This window comes from Phodopus roborovskii, unplaced genomic scaffold (genome assembly GCF_943737965.1).
Source record: "Phodopus roborovskii unplaced genomic scaffold, PHOROB, whole genome shotgun sequence".
In the NCBI taxonomy this organism is placed as follows: domain Eukaryota; kingdom Metazoa; phylum Chordata; class Mammalia; order Rodentia; family Cricetidae; genus Phodopus; species Phodopus roborovskii.
In genome coordinates, this window is record NW_026126448.1 from 14,244,929 (window position 1) to 14,269,143 (window position 24,215).

At 47.8% G+C, this 24,215-nt stretch overlaps 1 protein-coding gene across 6 annotated transcripts; it reads left to right on the forward strand.

The window, feature by feature from the left end:
* Positions 1 to 3,056: 3,056 nt before the first annotated feature.
* Positions 3,057 to 20,883, forward strand: Csf3r (colony stimulating factor 3 receptor). Of its 6 annotated transcripts, none has more exons than XM_051188740.1 (18): positions 3,057 to 3,223; positions 3,331 to 3,410; positions 5,917 to 6,014; positions 7,040 to 7,123; positions 8,943 to 9,242; positions 10,780 to 10,903; positions 11,052 to 11,239; positions 12,237 to 12,406; positions 12,489 to 12,642; positions 12,729 to 12,808; positions 13,184 to 13,397; positions 14,488 to 14,676; positions 15,047 to 15,148; positions 16,878 to 17,024; positions 17,134 to 17,274; positions 19,144 to 19,237; positions 19,424 to 19,505; positions 19,978 to 20,883. In XM_051188740.1, exons 4-18 carry the CDS (start codon positions 7,060 to 7,062, stop codon positions 20,452 to 20,454), a joined length of 2,526 nt encoding a protein of 841 aa, XP_051044697.1. In that variant the 5' UTR covers positions 3,057 to 3,223; positions 3,331 to 3,410; positions 5,917 to 6,014; positions 7,040 to 7,059; the 3' UTR covers positions 20,455 to 20,883. The 6 variants fall into 6 exon arrangements, with proteins under 6 accessions (XP_051044697.1, XP_051044696.1, XP_051044694.1 ...); XM_051188737.1 differs by lacking the exons at positions 3,057 to 3,223; positions 3,331 to 3,410 and adding exons at positions 4,199 to 4,527; positions 4,684 to 4,812; XM_051188739.1 differs by lacking the exon at positions 3,331 to 3,410.
* Positions 20,884 to 24,215: the final 3,332 nt, after the last annotated feature.

Sequence of the window (24,215 nt, forward strand, 5' to 3'; positions counted from 1 at the left end):
TACATGCGACCCCATGCACTGTGGCAACACAGAGATAAATAAAATCTTTTTAAAAAAAATGACAAAACTGAGGCTCAGAGACCTTAGATGACTTGCCTAGGTCTCACAGGAAATGACAAAAGCAAGCAGTGACTCTTCGGCCCATGCTCTCAGCCTCTCTACTCACTGATGCTTCTTGCCCCCAAAAAAAAGTGCTTCCGCAATCCAACTTTCGTTTCCTCACATCTGATTTCCATTTCAGCCTCAACAGTTCTGCTTCCTAGTGTAAGTTCTCAGAGGAGATTGGACCAGGTTTCTGAAGTATCGAAAGGGAAAGCAGTGTGACTGAATGCCTATTGTGTGCTGGCTACCATGCCGAGCACTGGTTGCATGGTTTTTTGTTTTGCTTTGTTTTATTTCATTTGGTTGGCTTGTGTTATTTGGGGTGTGGGTGTGAGAACTGGTGTTGCTGTTTTTGTGTTTGTTTACTTTTGAGATGAGGTCTGGATATGTAGCCCAGGCTAGCCTAGAACTTGAGGTCCAGTATGTCACGTGGCTCAGGCTAACCTGGGACTTGAGGTCCTGTAAGTCGTCGTGTAGCCCAGGCTAGTCTGGAACTTGAGGGCCAGCACTGGGATTGCAGGTGCATATCACCATGCCAGACTCCAACACTGCACTTCTGAGTTCCTTTAATCTTCCCTTGAGGAGAGCAACTTATTCCTGTGGCAGGTGGGACAGCAGAGGCTGGAGGGTTAACCATGTTCCCAGGATTCTGCAGCCCAACAGGAAAGAGGGTTGTCTGTACCTTCTCGCTGTGCTGAGCAGTGAGTGGAAGCCAGGGTGTAGTTTCTGCCCCCATGGACTTTGAAGACACCAACAGTCGGACACTGTGTTACAAGATGGTCAAGGGGGAAGGATACCCGATGCCGCTCTACCCGATGCCGCTCTAGACCGAGACCAGGAAGGAGATTCACTTGGCAGAGAGATGACAGGGGCTCACCTGTCTGACAAGAACGGAAGCACAGAAGTGTCACAGAGCCTGGGCAGGCTGGAAAACACAAACCATTCCGGCTGTCCGGAGTAAGAGACAAGTGGAAGTGGATGTCCACACGACCGGAGGGGAGGTGGGCTGCCGACTAGAACCACTAATGCACCCCCTCGGCAAACTTCTATCTCCCAAAAATATTTACATTACGACTCATAACAGTAACAAAATTACAGTTATGAAGTAGCAACGAGAATAATTTTGTGGCTGGGGGGGTCCCCACAACATGAGGAACTGTATTAAAGAGTCACAGTGTTGAGAAGGTTGAGACCCACTGGTGTAGGGATTTAGGGGGCCAGGCTTCTGCAGTTAGGCAGAGGGCAAGATGAGCTGCAGAGTCAGAGCAGGAGAGAGACAAGAGTGTAGTGCTCTGTGAAAGCCAAAGCCGGAACCACCTCCCATCCTTCGCTGAGGACTGGATCAAGAATCCTGTCTTCCAGGTGCTAGGCACAGATTCTCCTTAGTCAGAAAGACTGGTGGGTGTGGGCAGCCCTGGAAGGAGGGTCGTAGAAGGCATGAGGTCCTTGGGCTCACAGATAAGCTCTAAGGGAAACCAAGAATGTTAAACAGCAAGGCTGTATAACCTGTTTTCTGCCCAGAATGCCGGGAATGGAGGTGGTTTATAGCCTGATGCTGTGCTATCTGTATTACTGAGACCACGCCAGATTCTACCCCAGACCCTTGAGATTAACACGTGTAGTCAATCTATAGAACCCATCTTTATGGACAAAGTCACATGATCTTTACAAAAAATTTCCAAGTAGTTATGCCTTAAGTTTTTTTGTGAACAGGGGATTGAGTTATCACCAGAAAACTTTTTTTGTTTTGTTTTGTTTTTGTTTTTCAAGACAGGATTTCTCTGTGTAGCTTTGGAGACTGTCCTGGAACTAACTCTGTAGACCAGGCTGGCCTTGAACTCACAGAGATCCACCTACCTCTGCCTCTGCCTCCCTGAGTGCTAGGATTAAAGGCATGCTCCAACAATGCACAGCCAGAAAACTTTTTATTCTTAGATATGGCTAAAATAATTTTAGACTCTCAAAGTTTGAACCATGCACAGGACACCGGCTACACTGTGAAGGAAGAGTCATGACATTAACATGTTGCTGGTACCTAAAATGTGAGTAACTTGAATCCTCAGAAAATTATCAGTAGATAATTGCAAGAGAATCATGCAGATGAACAAAAAAAAAAAAAAAAAAAAAAAAAAAAAAACACCAGCTGTGGAAAACATCCCTGAACCACCCTCCATTTAACACAGCCTAGAGTCTGGTAAGAAAAGGGAACCTCAGTAAGAGAGTTGCACAGATCGATATCAGTGTCGTCCTTGGGCAGGACATCCAGGATTATTTGAGAAAGCTAGCTGAACATGATCCAGTGAGTAAGCCAGTAGCCTTCCTCCACGGTTCCTGCCCCTGCTTAAGCTCTTCCTAGCTTCTCTCAAAGCTAGACTGTGATGTGGAAGTGTAAGCTGAAATAAACCCTTTCCTCCCCTAAACTGCTTTTGGTCATGGATTTTATCATAGCAACAGAAAGCTAACTAGAACAGATATTTATTTGGTGTCATAATACGTTGAAATGTCATAGACATTTACAGTTGAGAGACTTTTTTTTTCTCTTGAGACAGGGTTCCTCTGTGTAGCACTGACTATCCTAGAACTAGCTCTGTAAGACCAGGCTGGCCTTGAACTCACAGAGATCCCCCTTTCCAAGTGCTGGGATTAAAGGTATGCTCCACCAAGCCCGGCTAAGGAAGGTTATGGCTTTTAAAGTGACCTGTTCCTGTATCATTGACACAGAATTGATCATGAAGCTTGATTTTAAATGTCAACTTGCCATGACTTAGAATCGCCTGAGCGATTCTAAGGAGCCCTCAACTGAGGACTTATCTTGCCGGCCTTCCTTAATTGATGTTGGAAGACCCACCCAAAATATGGGCGGTGCCTTCAGGTGGGAGGGTAGATCAAAAGCAGGACATGGAAGAAGGAAGATTGGTCAGCCTTTGCTCCCCTGCCTGACCTTCCCTCTTGCTGCCAGTCACTCTACCCTATTGCTGCCACCCCGACAGACAATCCCTTCACTCAAGTCAAAATTACTGTTTCCGACCTTCCAACATTGACCAAGGACCAGACACCCTCTGGGTCTTCAGAACCATCTTGGGACTGCTGAGGCACCCAGCATGTCCTGAGGATTTCCCAGGTGGGTGTTCAGATGTAAGATGGCCGTTGCTACTACTTAGACTATTGCATAGGCTAGTTTAATAAATTCATGTACGTGTGTTCACTCTATTGGTTCTGTTCGTCTAGAGCAGCGGTTCTCAACAGGGGCCGCCTAAGACCATCAGAAAACACAGCTACTTATGATTCATAACAGTAACAAATTACAGGTATGGAGAAGCAATGAAAATAATTTTATGGTTGGGGGTCACCACAACATGAGAAACTGTATTAAACGGTCAAGGCATTAGGGAGGTTGAGAACCGTTGCTCTAGAGAACTCTGCCTAATATACTAATTATACTATTTTGGTGATTTTTCAAGCTAAGAGTGTTTTTCTACTCTCTTTTAGGGAGAGTTTAGGGAGAGGGTGTTTTTTTTGTTTTGTTTTGTTTTGTTTTTTGTCTTTGGTTTGTTTTTGTTGTTGTTGCTTTTCCAGACAGGGCTTCTCTGTGTAATAATAGTCTTAGTTGTCCTGGAACTAGCTCTGTAGACCAGGCTGGCCTTGAACTCACACAGATCCACCTGCCTCTGCCTTCTGAGTGCAATTAAAGATGTCCACCACCATATGTGGGTTTCCCCTCTCTTTGTTGATAATTGAAATTATGGGGTGGGTTCTGAGGCATATTGGAAGAGATCAGAACCTGACAAGATAAAGCCGGGAGCCACCAGGATGGTACAAACAGATAAGGGCATGACCTTTTACTGTCAGGGTGGTTTTCTGATGAGAGTCCTAGGAAAAGACACACTTTCAACTGACAAGGGAAAAAAACAACCTTGAGTAAACTTTACCTGTTTAGAAATCAAGCTCCAACCAGACTCAGTGAGGGTGGGGTTCCCCCCTTCCTTACTTTTCCTTGTCTTTTTTTCCTGCTTCAGTTTTGAATGAACACTTAAAGACCCCGGCCCTCCCTTGGCTCTGTTGTCTAGGGCGCCCTGCACAAACTCAAAGCAGGGAGCTCAGGAAATCCGGAGAGAAGGGAGAGGGGCCCTCGAGCCAGGTTACCACAATGCCCAAACCTCTAAGACCCCTGAGGCAGGAAGGTCGCTGGCTCACCAGTTTCCCTCAACCTCCTTCCTGAGAGGAAGGGGCTGCCTATGTCCCCCAAGGGTGAGGGCTCAGGGTAGAGCAGGAGAGAAGCCAGGAAGGTGTCGCAATCCTGGGTCCCTGGCCTGTCATTAACGACGGAGCTAGAAAGAGAAGTTTCAGGAACTTGCCCCAAGAAGAGAGGAGCAAGAGAACAGAGAACAAACACAGGGAGGCTGGGCACAACGCCCTAGCCTCAGTGTAAGTAGGGGAGGGCAGATCCCTGGAGACCCCAGACCATTTCCCGGCATTGCCAGGGTCACTTCAGGGGGCCTGTGACAGGTGATCCTTGGGAACTGAGAGTTCTCGGTGTGTGTGGCATTGGGAAGTCAGACAGCTGAATCTGTTTGGAAACAGGAGCTGAGCTCAGGGATGAACACATCCCTCTCGGAGTCTCTCCCTCAGGTGTGTTCTAGTGTCCGGATCTGCCACGGTTTCCTTCCTGGTTGCTGTCTGTTTTCAGCCCTTTGGCACGCTTCTTGGCAGGTATGGCTGTCTCGGATTCCCTGAGCCTCTTTCTCTCCTCTCCCAGTTCCCTTTGCCTCTTAACTTTAAACAGTTGCTTCAAGACTTGGCCTGCTGGGCCTCCCTGCTTCTCTACATCCACTGGGCTAGCTTTCATAGTCCACCTCTCCACCTCTCCTTGTATCTGTTCAGCCTTGTCTTGGCCTTGTCTTGTTGTTGTTGTTGTTAAAGTGTGTGGCTCTCATGCAGATGAGGCTGATCACCATGTAAGCAGATAAGAACCTGGAACTTGTAATCCTTCTGCATTCCAAGTGCTAGGACTACAGGCCTGCACCACCATGCCCAATTCTCAGTGTGGTACTGGGGATCAAGCTTATGCGTTTGTGTATGCTAGACAAGCATTCTACCAACTTAGCTACAGCCTCAGCCCCAGCTGCTTTATATTTTTGAGACAGGTTCTCACCAAGATGCTCAAACTAGATTTGAATTTCTTCTATCGCCCAGGCTGACCTTGAACTTGAAATATACTTGTCTCCACTTCCAAGGTAGCTGGAACCTCAGGCCCATGTCACTGGACCAGGCTCTGCCTCAGTCTATTTCAGTGTATCTCTTTCCCCCAACCCATCTACCCATCTATTTATCCATCAATCCATCCATCCACCCCTATCTTTATCCCTTAGTTTAGTTCCTACATCCCCTTCTTCCCTCTCTTCCCACAGACAGAATCTCAAAAGAGCAGGACAGGAGATGGGAGTCAAGTGGTAAGGTTGGCAATGATGAGTAAGGGAGGGGACAGCAAAAAGAGAGGATGCTGTAGCAGCAATGGCTTATGGCATCAGCTGTGTCATTGGGCACAGTGAGAGCAGCTGCAGAGCCCAACAGAGACAGCAAGAGTGACAGGAGCTACCTGAGAGCCTCGGAGCTAGAAGTAGACCCAGAAACAGGCCTTGCATGGTAGCACAGACAAAGGCATAGTGGCTGTGGGGACAGGCACAAAGTCTTGCTGGCTTCATTGGCTGATTTCCTGCTTTAGGGCTCACCCAGATAGCCACTGCTTCTGAGGGTTTGTTCCTTGAGCACAGTGCCAAAGGTTTTACTCTTAACTCTCTCACTTCGTGGTTACAGCACTGCTGAGACATGAGTGCTACTGTTAATCATCTTTTTGCAAATGGAGAAACTGAGGCTCAGAAAAGTGAAGTAACTTATCTGAGTTCACCAGGCAGGTAAGTGTTGGAGCCATGGTCAGAACTGGGTTCTCGGCCCCTTCGTACATAGTAGGCATAGGTTCCAAGAGGCCCATGCTCCTGGGACCACTCCCAGGGCTTCTGTAGAGGATGTACTGATGCCAAACATGCCCACCTCGGGCAACCTAGGAGGATGCCTGGTCTTTTCTGCATTCAGTTGACTGCTCTTGACATAAGCCTGTGGAAGGATAAGGTGGTACCAGGTATGGGCTAGGCCTAGGTACAACCACAAATGAGTGGAGAGGGGAACCAGCATCCCAAGGCCTGGGGGCTTAAGTCTTTCCCTCCTCAGTGTGTACATGTGTTTGCATATGGTGATGAGAGATAATCCAACTGGTGTGCTGATATGAGGTCATTTGCTTAGTTAAGGTCTATTATTGCTGGGAGAAAACATCCTGGTCAAAAGCAACTTGGGGAGGAAAGGGTTTGTTTCAGCTTACCCTTCTAGGCAACAACAGTTCTTCACTGAGAGAAGAAGGCAGGGCAGGGACATGAGGCGGCACGGAAGCAGCAGCCATGGTGGAATATTCTTACTGGCTGGCTCCCCACAGTTTGCTCAGCCTGCCTTCTGATAGCACCAGGACTACCAGTCCAGGGGTGGCAACAGCCAAGGAAAGCAGAGTCCTCCCACATCGAGCATCAATCAAGGCTTGACCACAGGCTAATCTTGTGGGGGGCAATTTCTTAACTGAAGGTCGCTCTTTCCATATGACTCTTACTTGTATTAAGCTGACACAAAACTAGCCAGCAAAGGGCTTAGTAGATGGAGATGTCCTGGGCAAGAGGGAAGAAAAACTTGTGTTCCTAATGGCTCTGAGCCCTGTTCTTTCACCTTGTCACACACACACACACACACACACACACACACAGAGAGAGAGAGAGAGAGAGAGAGAGAGAGAGAGAGAGAGAGAGAGAGGAGAGGAACTCTGTGTGTGTGTCATTTCCTTAATGCTGAGCTGGGAGAAAGCTCTGGCTTGTTCTTAACCATCTCTCACTGTCTCCAGGTAAACAGCAAGTTGGCACAATGGTGGGACTGGGAGCCTGTCTCCTAACCGGAGCTGCCCTGATCCTCTTGCTACTCCCTAAAAGTAAGTGGGGGGCTAGGGAGGAGTATTAAAAGGGAGGTACAGGTCCCCAGGCTACTGTGTGCCAGACTCTGGGAGTGTGATCTCTATATCACAGAGCTTAGAGGCAGCAGATCAGTCACGATTCTAATTACAAAGGGATGGAAGAACACTCCAGGATACAGGCTGGTCACCAAGATGTGCACATGCTAATCTGGTGAGAGAGGGTCACAAGAGCACCATGATGGGGAACAGCGGGGAGCAAAGATCCACGGATGGGAGGGATCATGTTGTTTCTTCAGGAATAGACCCAGTGTCTGTGAGCAGAAGCCATAGTCTGAACTGAAACCGTGAGAGTGAGGCCAGTGGCTGTGTGAAGGGTGTGGAACCCTGTCCTGTCCTTGACTGAGGGTAATGACCTGCCAGCTATGGTTCTGCACAATTGTTTCAGGACATCTGATGCTCTCAACTGGGCAGTGGTGGTACAAGCCTTTAATCCCAGAACCCAGGAGGCAGAGGCAGGTGGATCTCTGTGAGTTCAAGGCCAGTCTGGTCTACAGAGTGAGTTCCTGGACAGCCGGGGTACACAGTGAAACCCTGTCTCAAAAAAGGAAAAAAAAAATCTGATTTATTCTAGAGGCACAAAGGAAGGGAAACAAGCCCCAGGCTGACTCCCCATAGACAGGCCTTGAGACTTACTGCCAGTAATTAGGTCCTTAATAATGCCAGCCACCCAGCCTCAGGAGGCTGGAGTGGAGATCCAACAGCAACCCACAGAACAGAGGAAATTCCTTTAAATGGAGGGGTCTCTGACTTTAGCCATTAGTGGTAATGTTGACTAGGATATAAGGCTATAAAGTAGGAAGCTAACCCTAGTCCTATCCTACCTGAGGGCTGTTCCATGCCAGGATCTTAGCAGCTTTGGAAAGGTACTAGATGGGGTATAAGGCATGACTAATGCACTCTACAGGGACAGCTCTAGGATCTAACTGGTGGGAACCATTTTTTATCTCTATTCACAGATGAAAGTAGTAAGACACAGGGAGTTCCACTGACACATACTAGGGTCACTAATAATAAGTAAGACATGAAAATCTAGTCCATGTGTCTAAGCTCATCAACCCATCACACCAGCCTGCCTTTGCAGGCTGTCACATGCCTTTGATGTGCCACAATCAAGACAGGCGTTTACAATCAGATCTGAATTTGGCAAGGATTGCTGTGGCCTTGAGGGGTTCTTATCACTCTGATTGTGGCTTTCGCTACCCAGTCCCTCCCTAGTGAGGAATTGGAGTTGTCTAAGAGGAATAGACTGCATTCATAACTGCATTCAGGGAAGGCACGGGACACAAATGTTCGCACAGTGGGGAGCACATATATCACGGGGAAGGTGCTTACATCACAGGAAGTGTTTATACCCCAGGGCATGTTCACATCACAGGAAGCATTCACAGCATGGGACACATGCACATGATAGGAAGTATTCATAGCCCAGGGTGTAGTCACACCATAGAAAGGGTTCCTAGGTCCATACTAATGGGAGTGTTCACACCTCAAGGGAATGTTCATGCTGTAAAGAGGGTTCACACCAAGGGAAGTGACCAACACGAACCATGATCTGCTTCTCTCTGCAGAGCCCATCGGTAACCATTTACAGACACATGGTTGTCTCTCTCTTCCTATAGTGCATCTTGCCCCATACTTACTCTACATGTTTAGTTCCCATGTCCTTCCAGATGGGACAGTGAAAGGCAGAGAAGGTCTCTGAGGTTAGGAGCCCACAGACATGGCCCATGTTGGCCTAGCACAGGAGTCCTCCAAGGCCCACCCTCTACCAATCCAGGTCTGGAGAGCTGTGGGCACATCACGATCTCAGTCCCCATCATCCGCCTGGGGGACCCTGTCACAGCCTCCTGTACCATCAGCCCAACCTGCAGTAAACTAGCCCAAGAGCCACAGATCCTATGGAGACTGCAAGATGGACCAAACCAGCCTGGAGACAGTCAGCGGCATCTTGGCGATGGAAGCCAGGAATCCACCATTACTCTGCCTCATGTGAACCACACAAAGGCCTTTCTTTCCTGCCTAGTGCCATGGGCCAACAGCTTCCAGGTCCTGGATCAAGCTGAGCTTCAAGCAGGCTGTAAGTCCCTCCCACCATCCACCCATCTGTTTCCAAGGCTCTTCTGCCAGAACCTGGGAGAACAATGACCTCGCTCAAGTAGCCCTTTGTGAGCATGACAGAGGGCAGAGGGTGTAGCTCTTCCTCTCAGGTGTTATTATTTAGCCCATTCTCCATATGAGGAAACTGATAACTAGTGAGGGCAAGTGACTTACTAAAGACCACACTCCACAGTGTTCCTGTAGAAACCTGCATGGCTGTTTAGCAAGCTCAGGCCCCATAAAAGCTCACTTCCATCACTTCCAGTTCCTCCTAAGCCCAGTCTCAGTTGTCTTTCCAAATCCAGCAGAATGGAGTTTGTGTCAAGATGAAGTATAAGGAACAAATAACAACAAAGGCATAATGGCACATTTATAATCCCAGCAGGGGAAGGTGGACTTTTTTTCTTTTGGACAAGGGTTCTCTGCATAGCTCAGGCTGTTCTGGCACTCACTCTGTAGACCAGGCTGGCCTCGAACTAACAGAGATTCACCTGCCTCTGCTTTCCAAGATCTCCGTGATACCGAGGATAGCTTCTTGATCTACATAGAGAGTTCCAGGGCCACTAGGGCTACATAATGAGACCCTGTCTATCCCATTCCCCCCCCCAAAAAAAATTAGTGCTAGGGCTGAGGATGTGGCCCCATAGTAGAACACATCCTTAACATAAGCAAGGCCCTGGGTTCCAATCCTAGCACCATACCAATCAGCAGAGCCAGGCATGGAGACACATTTCTGGGATCCTACTTGGAAGCTTAGACAGGAGGATGGCGAGTTAGAAACTAGCCTGGACTGTGTGATGAGACCTGTGTCCACAAGAGAAGAAAGCAGTGGTCACTGCAGCTCCCGCCTGCATAGCACAGTTGTGAGTGCCCTATACAGGGGAAGTCACTTAGCCCTCATTTGAGTTGCTTTTCCATTGCTGTGCTAAAACGCCAAAACCAAGGAAGCTTATAAGAGAAGCGTGCATGTAACTGGGCTTCCAGCTCCTGAGGGTCATGGTCCCTGAAGGTGGAGCAAAGGCACAGTAGCAAAAGCAGCTGAGAGTTTACATCTTGAAGAGCAAGCAGGAGACAGAGAGGACTAACCAGAAACGGGACAGATCTTTTGAAATCGAAAAGCCCACCCTCAGTGGCACTCCTTCTCCAACAAGCCTTCCAAAACTGTTCCACCAGCCAGAACTATGTATTCAAGCATGTGCTTTTCGGGGTGTGGGGCATTCTCAATCAAACCAATGGCCCTGAAAGAAACCTAGGAGGAAAGTTGATTACTGTCACCCAAGGAGCAGTTCGGTCATGTGAGGATCAAATGGTTCATGATGGACCAAACCAGAATGAAACCTGGGCTATCTCTGACAAAGGCTGCTGAGGGCCTGGGATGCTCACCTCTGTGCCTGACAGTAATGGAGCTGCTCTTACAGGCCCACGCTGCAGAAGGAATAGTTCAGCCCAAGGCAGTAAAGCCATAGGTGCACACCCTGAACCAGGAAGGCTCCTAACATTCTTCCCACCCTATCCAGATCCTCCCGCCAGCCCCTCCAACCTGTCCTGCCTCATGAACCTCACCACCAACAGCCTGGTCTGCCAATGGGAGCCAGGCCCCGAGACCTACCTGCCCACCAACTTCACCCTAAAGAGCTTCAGGTACATAGGGTTTCCATGTTGGCCCCTTCCTCCAGATCCTGGGATGGGGCACAAGTCATTGTGGGGATTGGGAGTCAGAGGCAAGGACAAGAGGAGAAGGGTCTTGCCTTCTTCCTCTGCTTGACACCAAAGCCCAGCCTCTTGGCAGGAGCCGCACTGACTGTCGGTACCAGGAGGACTCCATCTTGGACTGTGTGCCTGAGGACAGACAAAGCACCTGCTCCATCGCCCGCAAGCACTTGCTCCTGTACCAGAATATGGTCCTCTGGGTGCAAGCAGAGAACGTACTAGGGACCAGTGAGTCCCCAAAGCTGTGCCTTGACCCCATGGATGTTGGTGAGTGATACTGGGTGTGAGAAGGGGGAGAAGTCCCCAAATCGAGAGATCCAGAGGGACACAGGGAGGAAACACAGACCTAGGCACAGACAGGGAGGGTTTGGGGAGACCTGGAGAAAGGCAGAAAAGAGAGAAATAGGGACCAGAGGCTCCATTTATCCTTTCATCTTATTTATTTAGTGTTCACTGATTTTTCTCTGGGAAGCCCCAGCTGTCCTGAAACTTGCTCTGTACACCGGGCCAGCCTAAAACGTGCCGAAACACCACCTGGCTCACCCTATTTATTTACTTATTTATAGGGGCAGTGCATACATATCATGGAGTACATATGGAGGCCAGAGGAACTTTCTGGAATCATTCTCTCTTTCTACCTTGAACACAGGGTCTCTCTTGTCTCTGATGCTTGCCCTTGTACTCCAGGCAACATGGCCTGGGAGTTTCTCTCCTGTCCTTACCCCCCAGTTTGCCATGATGGTGCTGGTAGTACAGATATGTGCCATTGCATTGGGCTTTTTGACACAGGTTTTGGAACTGAACTCGAACTTGGGTCATCAGGCTTGGCCTTCAGCTGATTTTCTTGAAGTATCCCCTTATCCCCACACACACACCCACACCCAGACCCACACCTACTAGGCTGTAGTGGTCCTAAAAAATGGCAGTGAACAAAACTTCAGAAGTCCCACCCTCAGGACAGTACAACAATTTAGATGGCAAACTAATAAAATAGGAGTCCGATGGACTTTAGGAGTTGACAGCTGAGTAGATCATTGGAAGAACTGAGGGGGCAAGCTGCTGGATATCTGGAAAGAAAATGCTGTAAGCAGATGTAGCAACCAGTTCAAAGTCCCTGAAGTAGGCCTTCACCTAGGAAGAAACACAGATACTCATACCCGAGCACAGCTAGAGATAAAAAAGAGGCTGGAAGAGAGGAAAGGGGTGATAAGACAGAGTTTTCCCCATGAGGTGGGGAAAAGTTTGACAACTCCACCCCTTGCAGTGAAATTGGAGCCTCCAGTGCTACAGGCCCTGGACATTAGCCCTGGTCTAGTCCCACGCCAGCCGGGCTGCCTATGGCTGAGCTGGAAGCCATGGAAGCCTGGTGAATTCATAGAACAGGAATGTGAACTCCGTTACCAGCCACAACTTAGAGGAACCAACTGGACACTGGTGAGGCAGGGAACAATCTTGAGACAGAGGTGGGGGATTGAGAGAGGGCAAGTTGCATTTAGTATCACTTTCCACACACCAGGTGTCCCACCTGCCTTCCAGTGAGGACCAGTTCAAGCTTTGTGGACTCCATCAGGCCCCAGTATACACCCTGCAGATTCGATGCATCCGCTCCCCTCTGCCTGGACTCTGGAGCAGCTGGAGCCCTGGCCTGCAGCTGAGGCCCACCGTTAAGGGTGAGAAGCTAGGAGCAGCCATCAGAGCCTAGCCCAGTGCTCAGGGTCTTCTCCAACAAAACCCTCTCATCTCACCCCATCTACAGCCCCCACCATCAGACTGGACACATGGTGGCAGAAGAAGCAGCTGGATTCCGGGATAGAGAGTGTGCAACTGTTCTGGAAGGTGACTCTCTGACACTCCCTCCTATCCTAACAGAGCCCCAGTAGGACTCAAGACTGCAGTGTGCCTAGAAGCCTGGGAGGCATTTCACACATACCTCAGAAACTGGGTAGTGGCCTTGGGGAGAGACTGCAATGCAGGGCTCTAGAGTCACCTGTGCCCCCAAATGGTCCTGACAGAGAATAGTTAAGCACCTGCTGCATGTACTAACTGTCTTCTTCCTTATTTCCTTCCTAGATCTTGCCAGAGGGAAGTAGAGGGAGGGGGAGAAGAGGTCTAGAGCCCAGTTCCTGTGACTGGCCCATGCACCCCAGGTACTGGCCAATTCATAATTGAGCTAGACAACTCCCTCACCGTGTTCTTCCTCACCCATCACAGCCAACGCCCCTACAGGAAGACAGCGGAGAGATCCAGGGGTACCTGCTCTCTTGGAGTCCCTCCAATCAGCAAGGGCCAGACAGACACCTCTGCAACACCACAGAGCTCAGCTGTATCTTCTACCTGCCCTCAGAGGCCCAGAATGTGAACCTTATGGCCTACAACACTGGGGGGACCTCTGTACCTACTCCAGTGGTTTTCTTGGAGAACAAAGGTAGAGGGGGCTGGCAGCTGAGCAGCATAGAGCAGCATGGGAATTCAAAGGCTGGACCACCTAGGCTCCTACCTGTCTAGCCCCACCACTTGCTAACAGAGTGACCCACCAGGTGGCTTCCCTCCCCGGCCCCTGTTGTCTCCAGAACCTGCAAGTGGATGCACTAATGTTGCCTCTTGTGGGAAGCCAACTTTTAAATTATTAATGTTGGACCAGAATTAGGTTAATCTGGGAGAATAGGCATACATGCCTATGAGCATGTGTTTGCACGTGCACGCACATACTCAGAGCTAAGATTCCTACTGTGTGTGTACCTATGCATACAGCACCTGGCAGGCAACCTCACACGTTCTGTCCACTCTTTTTGGAGGCAGACTATCCCACTGGTCTGGAATTCACTGATTAGAATCTACTCTCTTGTGGTCAGTTAGCTCCAGGGATGTATCTGTCTCTACCTTCCCAGTGCCTGTTTTGCTTATTATTTCCACATGGATTCTGGGAATCAAATTCAGGTCTTTGTGCTTGTAAGCATTTGACCAATTAAATTATCTCCCCTGCCAAGCTGGACGGTGGTGGCGCACACCTTTGATCCCAACACTCGGGAGGCAGAGGCAGGAGGATCTCTGTGAGTACGAGACTAGCCTGGTCTACAAGAGTTAGTTTCAGGACAGGCTCCAAAGCAACAGAGAAACCCTGTCTTGAAAAACAAAAACAAACAAAACAAATTATCTCCCCTACCCTGAGCTGTATGATTTTTAATAAGTCTCTCAACCTCTCTGTATCTCCCATCTTTACTTATTGATAAAAGGGAGACAACCTTAGTACCTCCCTGCTGTGACTGCTAGAGAATTCAGTGAATCACGTCCATCAGGCTGAGTGGTGCCAGGAAGGACCATGGGCCAGGCCCTGTGCACATACCAAAGCTTCTACAAGGGGGCAATTTTCTGTTGTCACTTCCACTCGACAGATGAGTTTGAGGCTCAGGTGTTGCTACAACCTGGATCGCAGGTCTGTCACCAGCAAATTCAAGTCTCTAGGACTGCGGCCCGTGTACTTTCCATCTTCACTCCTACTCCCTCTTCCTCTCCAGGTCCAGCTGTGTCCAAACTCCACGCCATGGCCCAAGACCTAGATAGCATCTGGGTAGACTGGGAACCACCCAGCATTCTGCCTCAGGGCTATCTGATTGAGTGGTGTCAGAAGTCCCTCATCCACAATTACAGCAACAAGACCTGGAGAATGGAGCCTGATGGGAGCATCACTGGAATTCTGCTACGGGGTGAGACCCGCCTCGGAGCAGGAAGGGTGGAGGGACAAGAATGGGGAACAGAGAGGGTGGGGCTAGTCCAGAGGTGGCAAGGGCAGTTGGAACCCCCCCCTATAGAGGCAGCCTCCCCAGCCTTTTCTGAACCCTTACCTTGGGGAAGTTCTTCCAGTACTCTAGCCAGATCCTGTCTTTGTGTAGCCCACACTCTGCTCCTATTCCAATTCTCTGTTCCACTTTTCCTTTGTGACATCCATCAAATGAACTACAAGAGATTTCTACCATTATCCCCATAGTCAGAATCAGGCCATGCAGAAAGCAGATTCTGAGGCTGCGTGGCAGAGGTTAGCCTGGACCTTAATGTCATCCCATCTTCTCTCTGCAGAAAACATAAGTCCCTTTGAGCTCTACGAAATCAAGGTGGCCCCTCTGTACCCAGGCATTGTGGGACCCTCCGCAAAAGTCTACACCTACTCTGGAGAGAGAGGTTTGTCTTCCATCAGAATCCTCTCCTCTCTCCCTGGCTATGCCCTAGGAACTGGGAGTATGAGGAAATGGTAACCTTTTCCTTCTGGCCATCCTGGCTTACACAGGGCCTCCCAAAGCTGGGCAGAATTCAGGAGATGGGGTAGAAAACAGGAAGTCATGAATATGAGAGAATCAGGGAGGGAGGGAGTCTCACAGCATCAATCCATGGTCCCAACAGAAATCCAATGTCACATCTGGTAGAATTGAATGGAGTCCCTGACATGATTCAGAGTGTGAGTGGCAGAAATCAGACACCAAGTCAGATAAAACCAGATGTGGCAGAAATTGGAGAGCAAAGATTTGCAACCAGACAGAACTGGATTCACACCCAGGCTCTGCCTCTGCGAGCCATAAAGAGCAAAGAAATTCAGATGAAATCCTGGGTTGGGGGAGGCAGGGAGACTCTAGACTAAGGAGCATGTACCTCTGACCTAGCAACACTGACAGGGTAGGATTATGATTTGGGGGCCAGGCTGAGCTATCTCAAACAAATACAGTTTCCTCTCAGAAGGGATCTCTCTTTTGTGTCTCTGTCTCTTTGTCTTACACACACACACACACACACACACACACACACACACACACCATGTTTTTTGTTTTGAGATTTGAAGTTTGATTTTTTATTGTTTTTGCTGTTGTTTTAATTCATGTATTATTATGTGTGGAAGAGGTACACCAGTGGATGCCTGTGGAGGTCAGAGGACAGCACTGTAGAGTTAGTTCTCTTCTTCCCCCTCTCTTTGCTATGCTAGATAGCTTTCATTATCATTGGGACACAATCTAGGTCTAGTCACCTGGGTCTAGGGAACCTCATTGAGCAATTGTTCACCTTATATTGGTCTATGATTACATCTATGAGAAATCATCTTAATTGATGATTGCTGTGGGACGGCCTAGCCCACTATAGGAAGTACCATCCCTAGTTAGGTGATGGGGATGGGCTATATGAGTAAGTTAGATGAGGGGCTGAAGAGATGGCTCAGCAGTTAAGAGCACTGGATGCTCTTCCAAGGACCCAGGTTCAATTCCCAGCACCCACATAGAAGCCCACAGCTAGCTGTCTGTAACTCCTATTCCAGGTGATCTGATGCCTTAATATAGACATACATGCAGGCAAAACACCAATGCACATAAAGTAAAAATTAATAAAGTAATTTTAAAAAAGAAAAAAGAAAGTTAGAAGAACATGTCAGAGAGCCAGTAAGTAGCTTTCCTCCATGGTTTCTGCTTCAGGTTCCTCCTTAAATTTGTTCTCTGTCTTCTCTCAACAATGAATTATGACTAGAAGTGTAAGCATGAAATGCACTTTCCTCCCCAAGTCAGTTTTGGTTGTGGTATATCACAGCAACAGGAAAGCAAAGTAGAGCATGTAGGGTCCAGGGCTTGAACTCAGGTTTCCAGCCTTGTAGGGCAAAAACTTTACCTTCTGGGCCATTTTGTTGGCTCTTTTTATATTTGTTTTAGAGCAGGGTCTTACACCATAGGCCAGGTTGGCCTCAAAGGCACAGTAATCCTCCTGCATCAGTCTCCAGAGTGTTAGGATTATAGACATGTACAACCACACTCAGCTTCATGAACTCTCTTTTCTCAGTCATCTACTGGTTCTGCGTCCAAAAACGCACTGGAGCCTGGTGGGGCTCACTTGCTCTGATCACATCACATCTTCCACCTCCCCTCTCTCTCCACAGCCCTTCCCCATGCTCCAGAGCTACATCTAAAGCATGTGGACAGCACCTGGGCACAGGTGGAGTGGATACCTGAGACCCCTTGGCTCGGGATGATACCCCTCACCCACTACACCATCTTCTGGACCGATGATAAGAACCAGTCTTTTTGTGAGTCAATCCTCAGTTCCCCACAAGCCAGGGAGGCCTGAAAGAAGTGTTCCTCAGCAGATACAGAGATATTTTAGCACCCCAAACTGACTATATGCTCCACCCACAGCCATCATCCTGAATATCTCCTTCCATGGCTTCGTCTTGGATCACCTAGAACCTGCCCGTTTGTATCATGTCTACCTCATGGCCACCAGCCGGGCAGGGTCCTCCAACAGTACAGGCCTAACCCTGATGACCTTGGCCCTAGGTAAGGAGGAGGGCTGACAGTAATGACTGTTGGGAGGATGCCCCACTTTGCCTCTCAAGGCATACTGGTTTTGCCATGTGTGGTGGTACACATCTTTAATCTCAACACTGACAAAGAGGCAGATGGAGCTCTGTGAGTATGCAGCCATTCTGATCTACATAGAGAATTTCAGGCCAACCCGGGCTGCACAGTGAGAACTTCTCTCAAAAGAAAGTTAAAAAGAAATTCTGATTTTAAAGGGAGGGGAGGACATTATGCAAGTGTGTTTTCTTTTCTTTTCTTTTTTTTATTTATAAAAGGGGGAAAATGCAGTGGTGATGGTGCACACCTTTGATCCCAGCACTCAGGAGGCAGAGGCTGGCACATCTCTGAGTTTGAGGCCAGGCTAGTCTGGTCTCAAAGTAAATTCAGGGTCAACCAGAGCTATGCAGAAAAATCCTGTCTCAAAAAAGAAAGAAAGAAAGAAAGGAAGGGAGGAAGGAAGGAAGGAAGGAAGGAAGGAAGGAAGGAAGGAAGAAAGGAAGGAAGGAAGGAAGGAGAGAAGTCTTCATTTTGAGAGTAATGTGGGCTGCCTTTAGACTTCAGATCTACTGGTCGAAGGGGAGACCAGGGCCCATCTGAAGGGGAGACCAGGGCCCATCTGAAGGGGAGACCAGGGCCCATCTGAAGGGGAGACCAGGGCCCATCTGAAGGGGAGACCAGGGCCCATCTGAAGGGAGACCAGGGCCCATCTGAAGGGGACTTGCCTCAGTGCCCCGCCAGTCTTACTCACATGCACTCCTACCAAGGGTGTCTTTAACTTTTCCACTTTTAACCCCTTTTCACTCAAGAAATTTTTACATAATTCTGAGTATGTACACATGTAAAAACATATCCAGATCACACACTTCCTGATAATAAACAATACATTTTTTTAAAACAATTCTTTGGTATGCATGTGAATTTTCATATACTCAAGACTAAAGTAAATCTGCATACTAATAAGATGGCTGTCCCTGCTTCTCTTATACAGATAATTAAATGTTGGCTGAATGTTTGATATTTCAGAAGCCAAGAGCATCTTCAGCCACCTTCAGCATTTTTCAGAGTTAATCAATAATTTTATTTTTGCAATCATGAATGCTGAGGACAGCACATTACATAAATACACAGTACTGAATGGCAGATGTATGCTTAGGGTCGTTTCAGAGATTGTTGGAAATTCTGGCCTAATCCCAGCCAGAATTCATCCAACAGTTTTTTTCTTTTTTGTGAAATTCAATCAGCAACTCAAACAGCAATTCTTAAAATTACTCATAGTATGATACAATCCAAACATACACTTATTTGATGGCCACGTGCTGATGCTTGATGGCAGGGAAACATTGAAAGTCTTTGTTTCCAGAATTAAACCGTTATGTTCCTGTAATAGCAGAAACCTTTGTACAGTAAACACACTGAGATTCTGAGGTTCAAAGCATACGATAGTCTTGAATCTAAGTTGTGATGCTTCAGGAACTATTTGGTGATAATGTGTGATGTGATGACATGCATGGTGCAAAGTACACCTGTGTGTTTAGAATTAAGGCTGCAGTGGATTCGCATAATGCAACACAGGTGAGTGCTGCCAGACACACATTAGATGAATGCATTTGGGTTTTGGGTTTTTTGATTGTTTGTTTGTTTGTATTTTGGGGGGTTGTTTTGTTTTGTTTTGTTTTCAAGACAGAGTCTCTCTGTGTTGGCTCTAGCTGCCCTCGAACTAGCTCTGTAGACCAGGCATGCCTCAAACTCAGAGATCCACCTGCCTCTGCCTCCCTAGTCCTGGGATTAAAGGTGTACACCACCACCCAGCTAACACTAAACTCTCTTTGCTTTCTCTCACCCCAGAGGCATCTGAGCTACATATTTTCCTGGGCCTACTTGTCTTTCTGATTTCATTTGTCAGCTTCTGTGGGACTATCTGGTTCTGCTGCAAGCATAGGTGAGAGCTCCCGGATTTCCTATTACCCATGGGTGGGGAAGTCCCTCCCTGCCCTCCTGGACCTCCAGGCCCCAGTCTGGGCATCGGTCCTTCCACCTCTCCCCCTCTTCAGCTGTCGGAGTAGGCCAAAGGATGGCAAGCTAAGAGGGCACACCTGAGCCAGAGTTCACTTGCTCCCTTTTCCAGCAGGACAAAATTCTTCTGGCCAAATGTACCAGATCCAGCTCACAGCAGCCTGAGTTCCTGGGTGCCCACCATCATGACTGAGGTAATCTTGAGGCAGAAAGGGGAAACAGATGTGTAGGACTGGCAGATGAGGCACAGTTGCTAAAGGGATGCCCTTCTGAGTGAGGAACACACACTTGAGTCTCACTTTCAACCAGAGACACCCCATGCACACACACATTCTCTCTCTCTCTCTCTCTCTCTCTCTCTCTCTCTCTCTCTCTCTCTCTCTCTCTCTGCTTTGAAGAGATGCAGGCCTGACTTTCACTCTCAAAGCTTTACCACGCCATGGATGCATGGGTGCTGCAGCAGGGGTAGGAGGTGCTGTGGCAGGGGTGAGGATTCCTTTGTGACAGATACATGTCAGGAATGATAGGTGCCGGGCAAGTATATCTCTTTGTGCTCTGCCACACAGCAGCAAGAACAATCACACAGTGGCCTCATCTCAGGAAGGTACAATGGGTAGGGCAGACATTTGGCATAAACCATGCCTCACTTTGTATCTCTGTGTTCAGGAAATCTTCCAGCTGCCCAGCCTCTGGGACTCTGGCATGCCACCAGTCACCAAGATCACTGTGTTGGAGGAAGATAAGAAGCTGACTAATTGGGATTCCAGTGACAACTCTCAAACTAGCAGCCTTCCCACCCTGGTTCAGGCCTACGTTCTCCAAGGAGATCCAAGAGCAACTTCCAACCAGTTCCAGTCCTCCTCTGGCACTAATGATCAGGTCCTTTATGGTCAGGTGCTGGGGAGCCCCACCAGCCCAGAAGTGATGGGATACCTTCGCTGTGATTCCACGCAACCCCTTTTGGGGGGCCTCACACCCAGCCCTAAGTCCTATGAAAACATCTGGTTCCATCCAAGACCCCAGGAGACCTTTGTGCCCCAATCCCCAAGCCAGGAAGATGACTGTGTCTTTGGGCCACCGTTTGATTTCCCCCTCTTTCAGGGGCTCCAGGTCCATGGAGTTGAAGAGCAAGAGGGTTTCTAAGACTTCTTGGGTCACTGAATCTTGAAGGCCCTGGCCAGTTCAGAGGAGAAGAACCCTCCACTGAAATCCACTGGCCCTAAGAGAAGCAGAAAGTCCCAATCTGCCCCATCCCTGGCCACTAATACCTCTCCTTCACCCCGGCCTCCACAGGCTTCACCCCCCAGGACACCCTCATACTCTAGGCTCCAGATACATACTGCTTCCAGCCCACCACTCGCCTCTTGTGTTTCCCATAATTTCAGTCTGTTAAGCTGATTTTGAGTTGGGGCTGGTATTTTCAGAAATTCTTGCCAGAAGTGGTGATACATGCCCATCATTCCAGCGAGGGAGGAAGAAGCAGGAAGACTGCAAGTTCTAGGCCAGCCTGGGCTACATAAGGAGATCCTGTCTCAAAAAGTTAAGCAAAAGCTAAATAAATATTAATTTTTTGCTACATCTATATTTTTTTTTTTTTTTTTTTTTTTTTTTTTTTTTTGGTTGGGATAGGGATTCTCACACAGAGGTCAGAAGAAAACTTTTGGGAGTTGGTTTTGTCCTTCCAGCCTGTAGATCCTGGGAACTGGGCCCAAGGTTTAGTGGAAAGCACCTTTTCCCATGGAACCACCTCACTGGTCCCAGAAAAGAATCCCTTGGACATGGCTGGGTGTCTTTCGGGACCAAGAAATTCAGAAGATATTTCTAAGAATCATTAATCTCTTCCTTCCTTCTTGACTCCTTTCCTTCCCTCAACCAGCTCCTACCTAGTATCTAAGTTGTGTGCCAACATCAGAGATACAAGGACAGCTCAGGCCCACATAAAAAGCTCCCATACTGGCAGTGTTGACTTGAAACTGATTATCAGGAAACAGAGGCAAGAATTGCTTGGGAGGAGTTGGAGTGCTGGGGAACACAGTGAAGAGACCAGGGATGAGACTAGCCAACTGGAACCTTAACTCCAATACTTGGGGGACCAAAATAGGAAGTCTGTATGCTTGAGACCAAGATGTGATGTGATTCACAGCAAGTCAAAAGCATCTATCTATCTATCTATCTATCTATCTATCTATCTACCTGCTGTGTGTGCCTGTAGTGGGGTGGCTGGAGAGATAGCTTTAGCAGTCAAGAGCACTGGCTTCTATCCCAGAGGACCGAGATTCAATCTCAGCTCCCATGTGGTGACTTATAACCATCAGTAACTCATGCTCTAGGAGAGCCAGTGCCTTCTTCTGGCTTCCGGGGCAGCAGACACACAGGTGATGCACAGATACACATAGGTAAAACACTCATATGCAAAAAGTACAATAAAAGCTTACAATTACAACTACAACAAGGAAATACAACTTCAACAAGGTCTCAGGTCTGAGGATGCAGCTCAGAGGTAAAACACTGCCTGCCTAGTATGTATTATGTATGAGTCTCAGGGTTTGAATCTCAGCATAGGTAGAAAGAAATCCCTTACCAACCCAGAAACCCTTTCCCTAAGGAGAAAAGAATGAGAAAAAAAAGCATCGTTATTTAGTAAACATTAAGCCAGAATGGGACTTTCATGGCAGGCCATCACTAAAGAGGTTAATTAGACAAGCTTTACCTTTTTTTTTTTTTTTTTTTTTTTTTTTTTTTGAAGGACTTACTTATTTTTATTTTATGTACATGAGTGTTTGCCTGCATAGATGTCTGTACATCACATATATACAGTGTCCACAGAGGCCAATAGAGGACATCTGGTTCCCTGAAACTGTTGTTATGTATAGTTGAGAGCCACCACACTGAGCCCTCTATGCAGCCCTATTTTTAGGGTTTTTTGTTTGTTTGTTTGTTTGTTGGTGTTTTTTTTCCCCTTTGAGGAAGCACCAATACTTATGTCTGTGGTAATTGCATGTACACATTTCCAGAAAAAACGCACAAGAATTTCTTTTTCAGCCAGGCATGGTGGTGTTCGCCTTTAATCCCAGCACTTGAGAGGCAGAAGCAGGAGGATCTCTGTAAGTTCAAGACCAGCCTGGTCTACAGAGAGAGAGTTCCAGGACAGCCAGAACTACACAGAGAAACCCTGTCTCGAAAAACAAACAAACAAACAAACATCTCTACATCCTCACCAGCATTTGCTATCACTTATGTTCTTGGTTGTAGTAGGAGTCTAGTAGAGTCATTGTATCTAGGGTAAACATTAGAATGCAATAGTTGTTTCTCAATGTATCTAGGATAACATTAGGATGTATTAGTGCTTGTTGGAGGTACTTAGGCCTTGAAGAAATCATTGTAGAGAACAGTGATTGTTTTCTACGATTTATAGGGTTACATGACTTTAGTCACACACTATCTTGGCACACCTGGAGTGTCTCACACTGAGTACCGTGAAGAGTGCACAATAAGGACTGAAGTTGTGGGGGTATGATATTTTCCTTCAGAGAACGTATAGAACAGACCAAAGGGCTTTGAGGAAATTGTTTTCCAAAAGCAACAACAACAAAAAACACTTGGGTAACAATCAATAAATACACCTTTGTAGGCTGTTTAGGGTTCAGTTCATCAAGGTTGGACATCCTTGCTGCCACAGGACCTAAATTTATCTTGGAGTGACCCTTTTTCTTTGATCATCTCGTGCACCACAGAACACTGACATTTAGTGATAGCCATTCTCTGTTGGGGTGAGATGGTTTTCAATGCCCTTTTTTATTTGCTTGGTTTTGTTTTTTTCGAGACAGGGTTTCTCTGTGTAGCAGCTCTGACTTCTCCTGGAACTTGCTTTGTAGACCAGATTGAACTCAAACTCACAGAGATCTGCCTGCCTTTGCATTCTGAGTGTGTGCGCCGCCACCACCCTAATATCAGTGCACTTTTAATTTGCATTTCCTTTGTAGCCAGATGTGTTTAATAAGCAGTGTTTCTCCCTGAACCTGGAGCTCCTGGATTCAGCTAGACTAGCTGGCCAGTGAGCTCCCAGAATTCATCTACTTTACCTCCCTGAACCCCTGCACTAGAATTACAGGCACTGGCTTCTACTTGGCTGCTAAAATCTGATCTTGGATCCTCATGATTGCACAGCAGGCACTTTACCAACTGAGTCATCTTCCCTGCCACATCCCTCATGTAGCCAGGGCTGGCCTCAACCCTGCTATTATTTAGTGAGAAATGAGATTCTAGGACACAATATAGGCTGATTGATGTTTATTCGGGGAGAAATCACTTACACCAGAAACAGAAGACTGCTGCAGGTTCCCGCTCCAAGAATGCCCCAGGATGCTCCCTGTCTCCAACCAGGAAGTAAGAGTGAGAGCTGGGGTCCAGGACCCCAGACCTAGATCCCACAGGTCACGTCTGCACTTGACCCTATGCCCCAATGGGCATGATCAGTGCAACAGGTGCAGACAGGGTAGATATCTCACTACATGCTATGCAACCAAAAATGACCTTGAACAACTTCTAATCCTCTTGCCTTCAATTCCAAAGTGCTGGGATTACAGGCACATACCAACTATACCCCATTTGTGTGTACTGCTGGGATGGACTGTGCATTCTAGGCAGAGACTCTACTAACCAAACTACAGCCCCAGTTGCCCAAAGTCGTTTTAATTTCAAGCAATCACACTCTCACCAATTCTTGAGTGTGCTATTATAAGAGTCCTTTTCAGAAAAGACTTTACCTATGTCTGTCTACTTTTCTCTGGCTCTGGTCTCAGGTTCTGGGTCACGTCAGGGGCAGAGTGTTCTTTCTTTCACCCTTTCCACCTCACTCCATACTTTTCCTTTCTATTTGCCCTTACATTCCTCCTTTTACTATA

What these genes read in the sequence shown, in the direction of transcription:
- Csf3r (XM_051188740.1), top strand. Translation starts at nt 7,060, where the DNA reads ATGGTGGGACTGGGAGCCTGTCTCCTAACCGGAGCTGCCCTGATCCTC. An exon ending in TTCACCCTAAAGAGCTTCAG is followed by an intron (nt 10,904 to 11,051) that starts GTACATAGGGTT and finishes GCCTCTTGGCAG; the next exon opens with GAGCCGCACTGACTGTCGGT. An exon ending in CCTTGACCCCATGGATGTTG is followed by an intron (nt 11,240 to 12,236) that starts GTGAGTGATACT and finishes CACCCCTTGCAG; the next exon opens with TGAAATTGGAGCCTCCAGTG.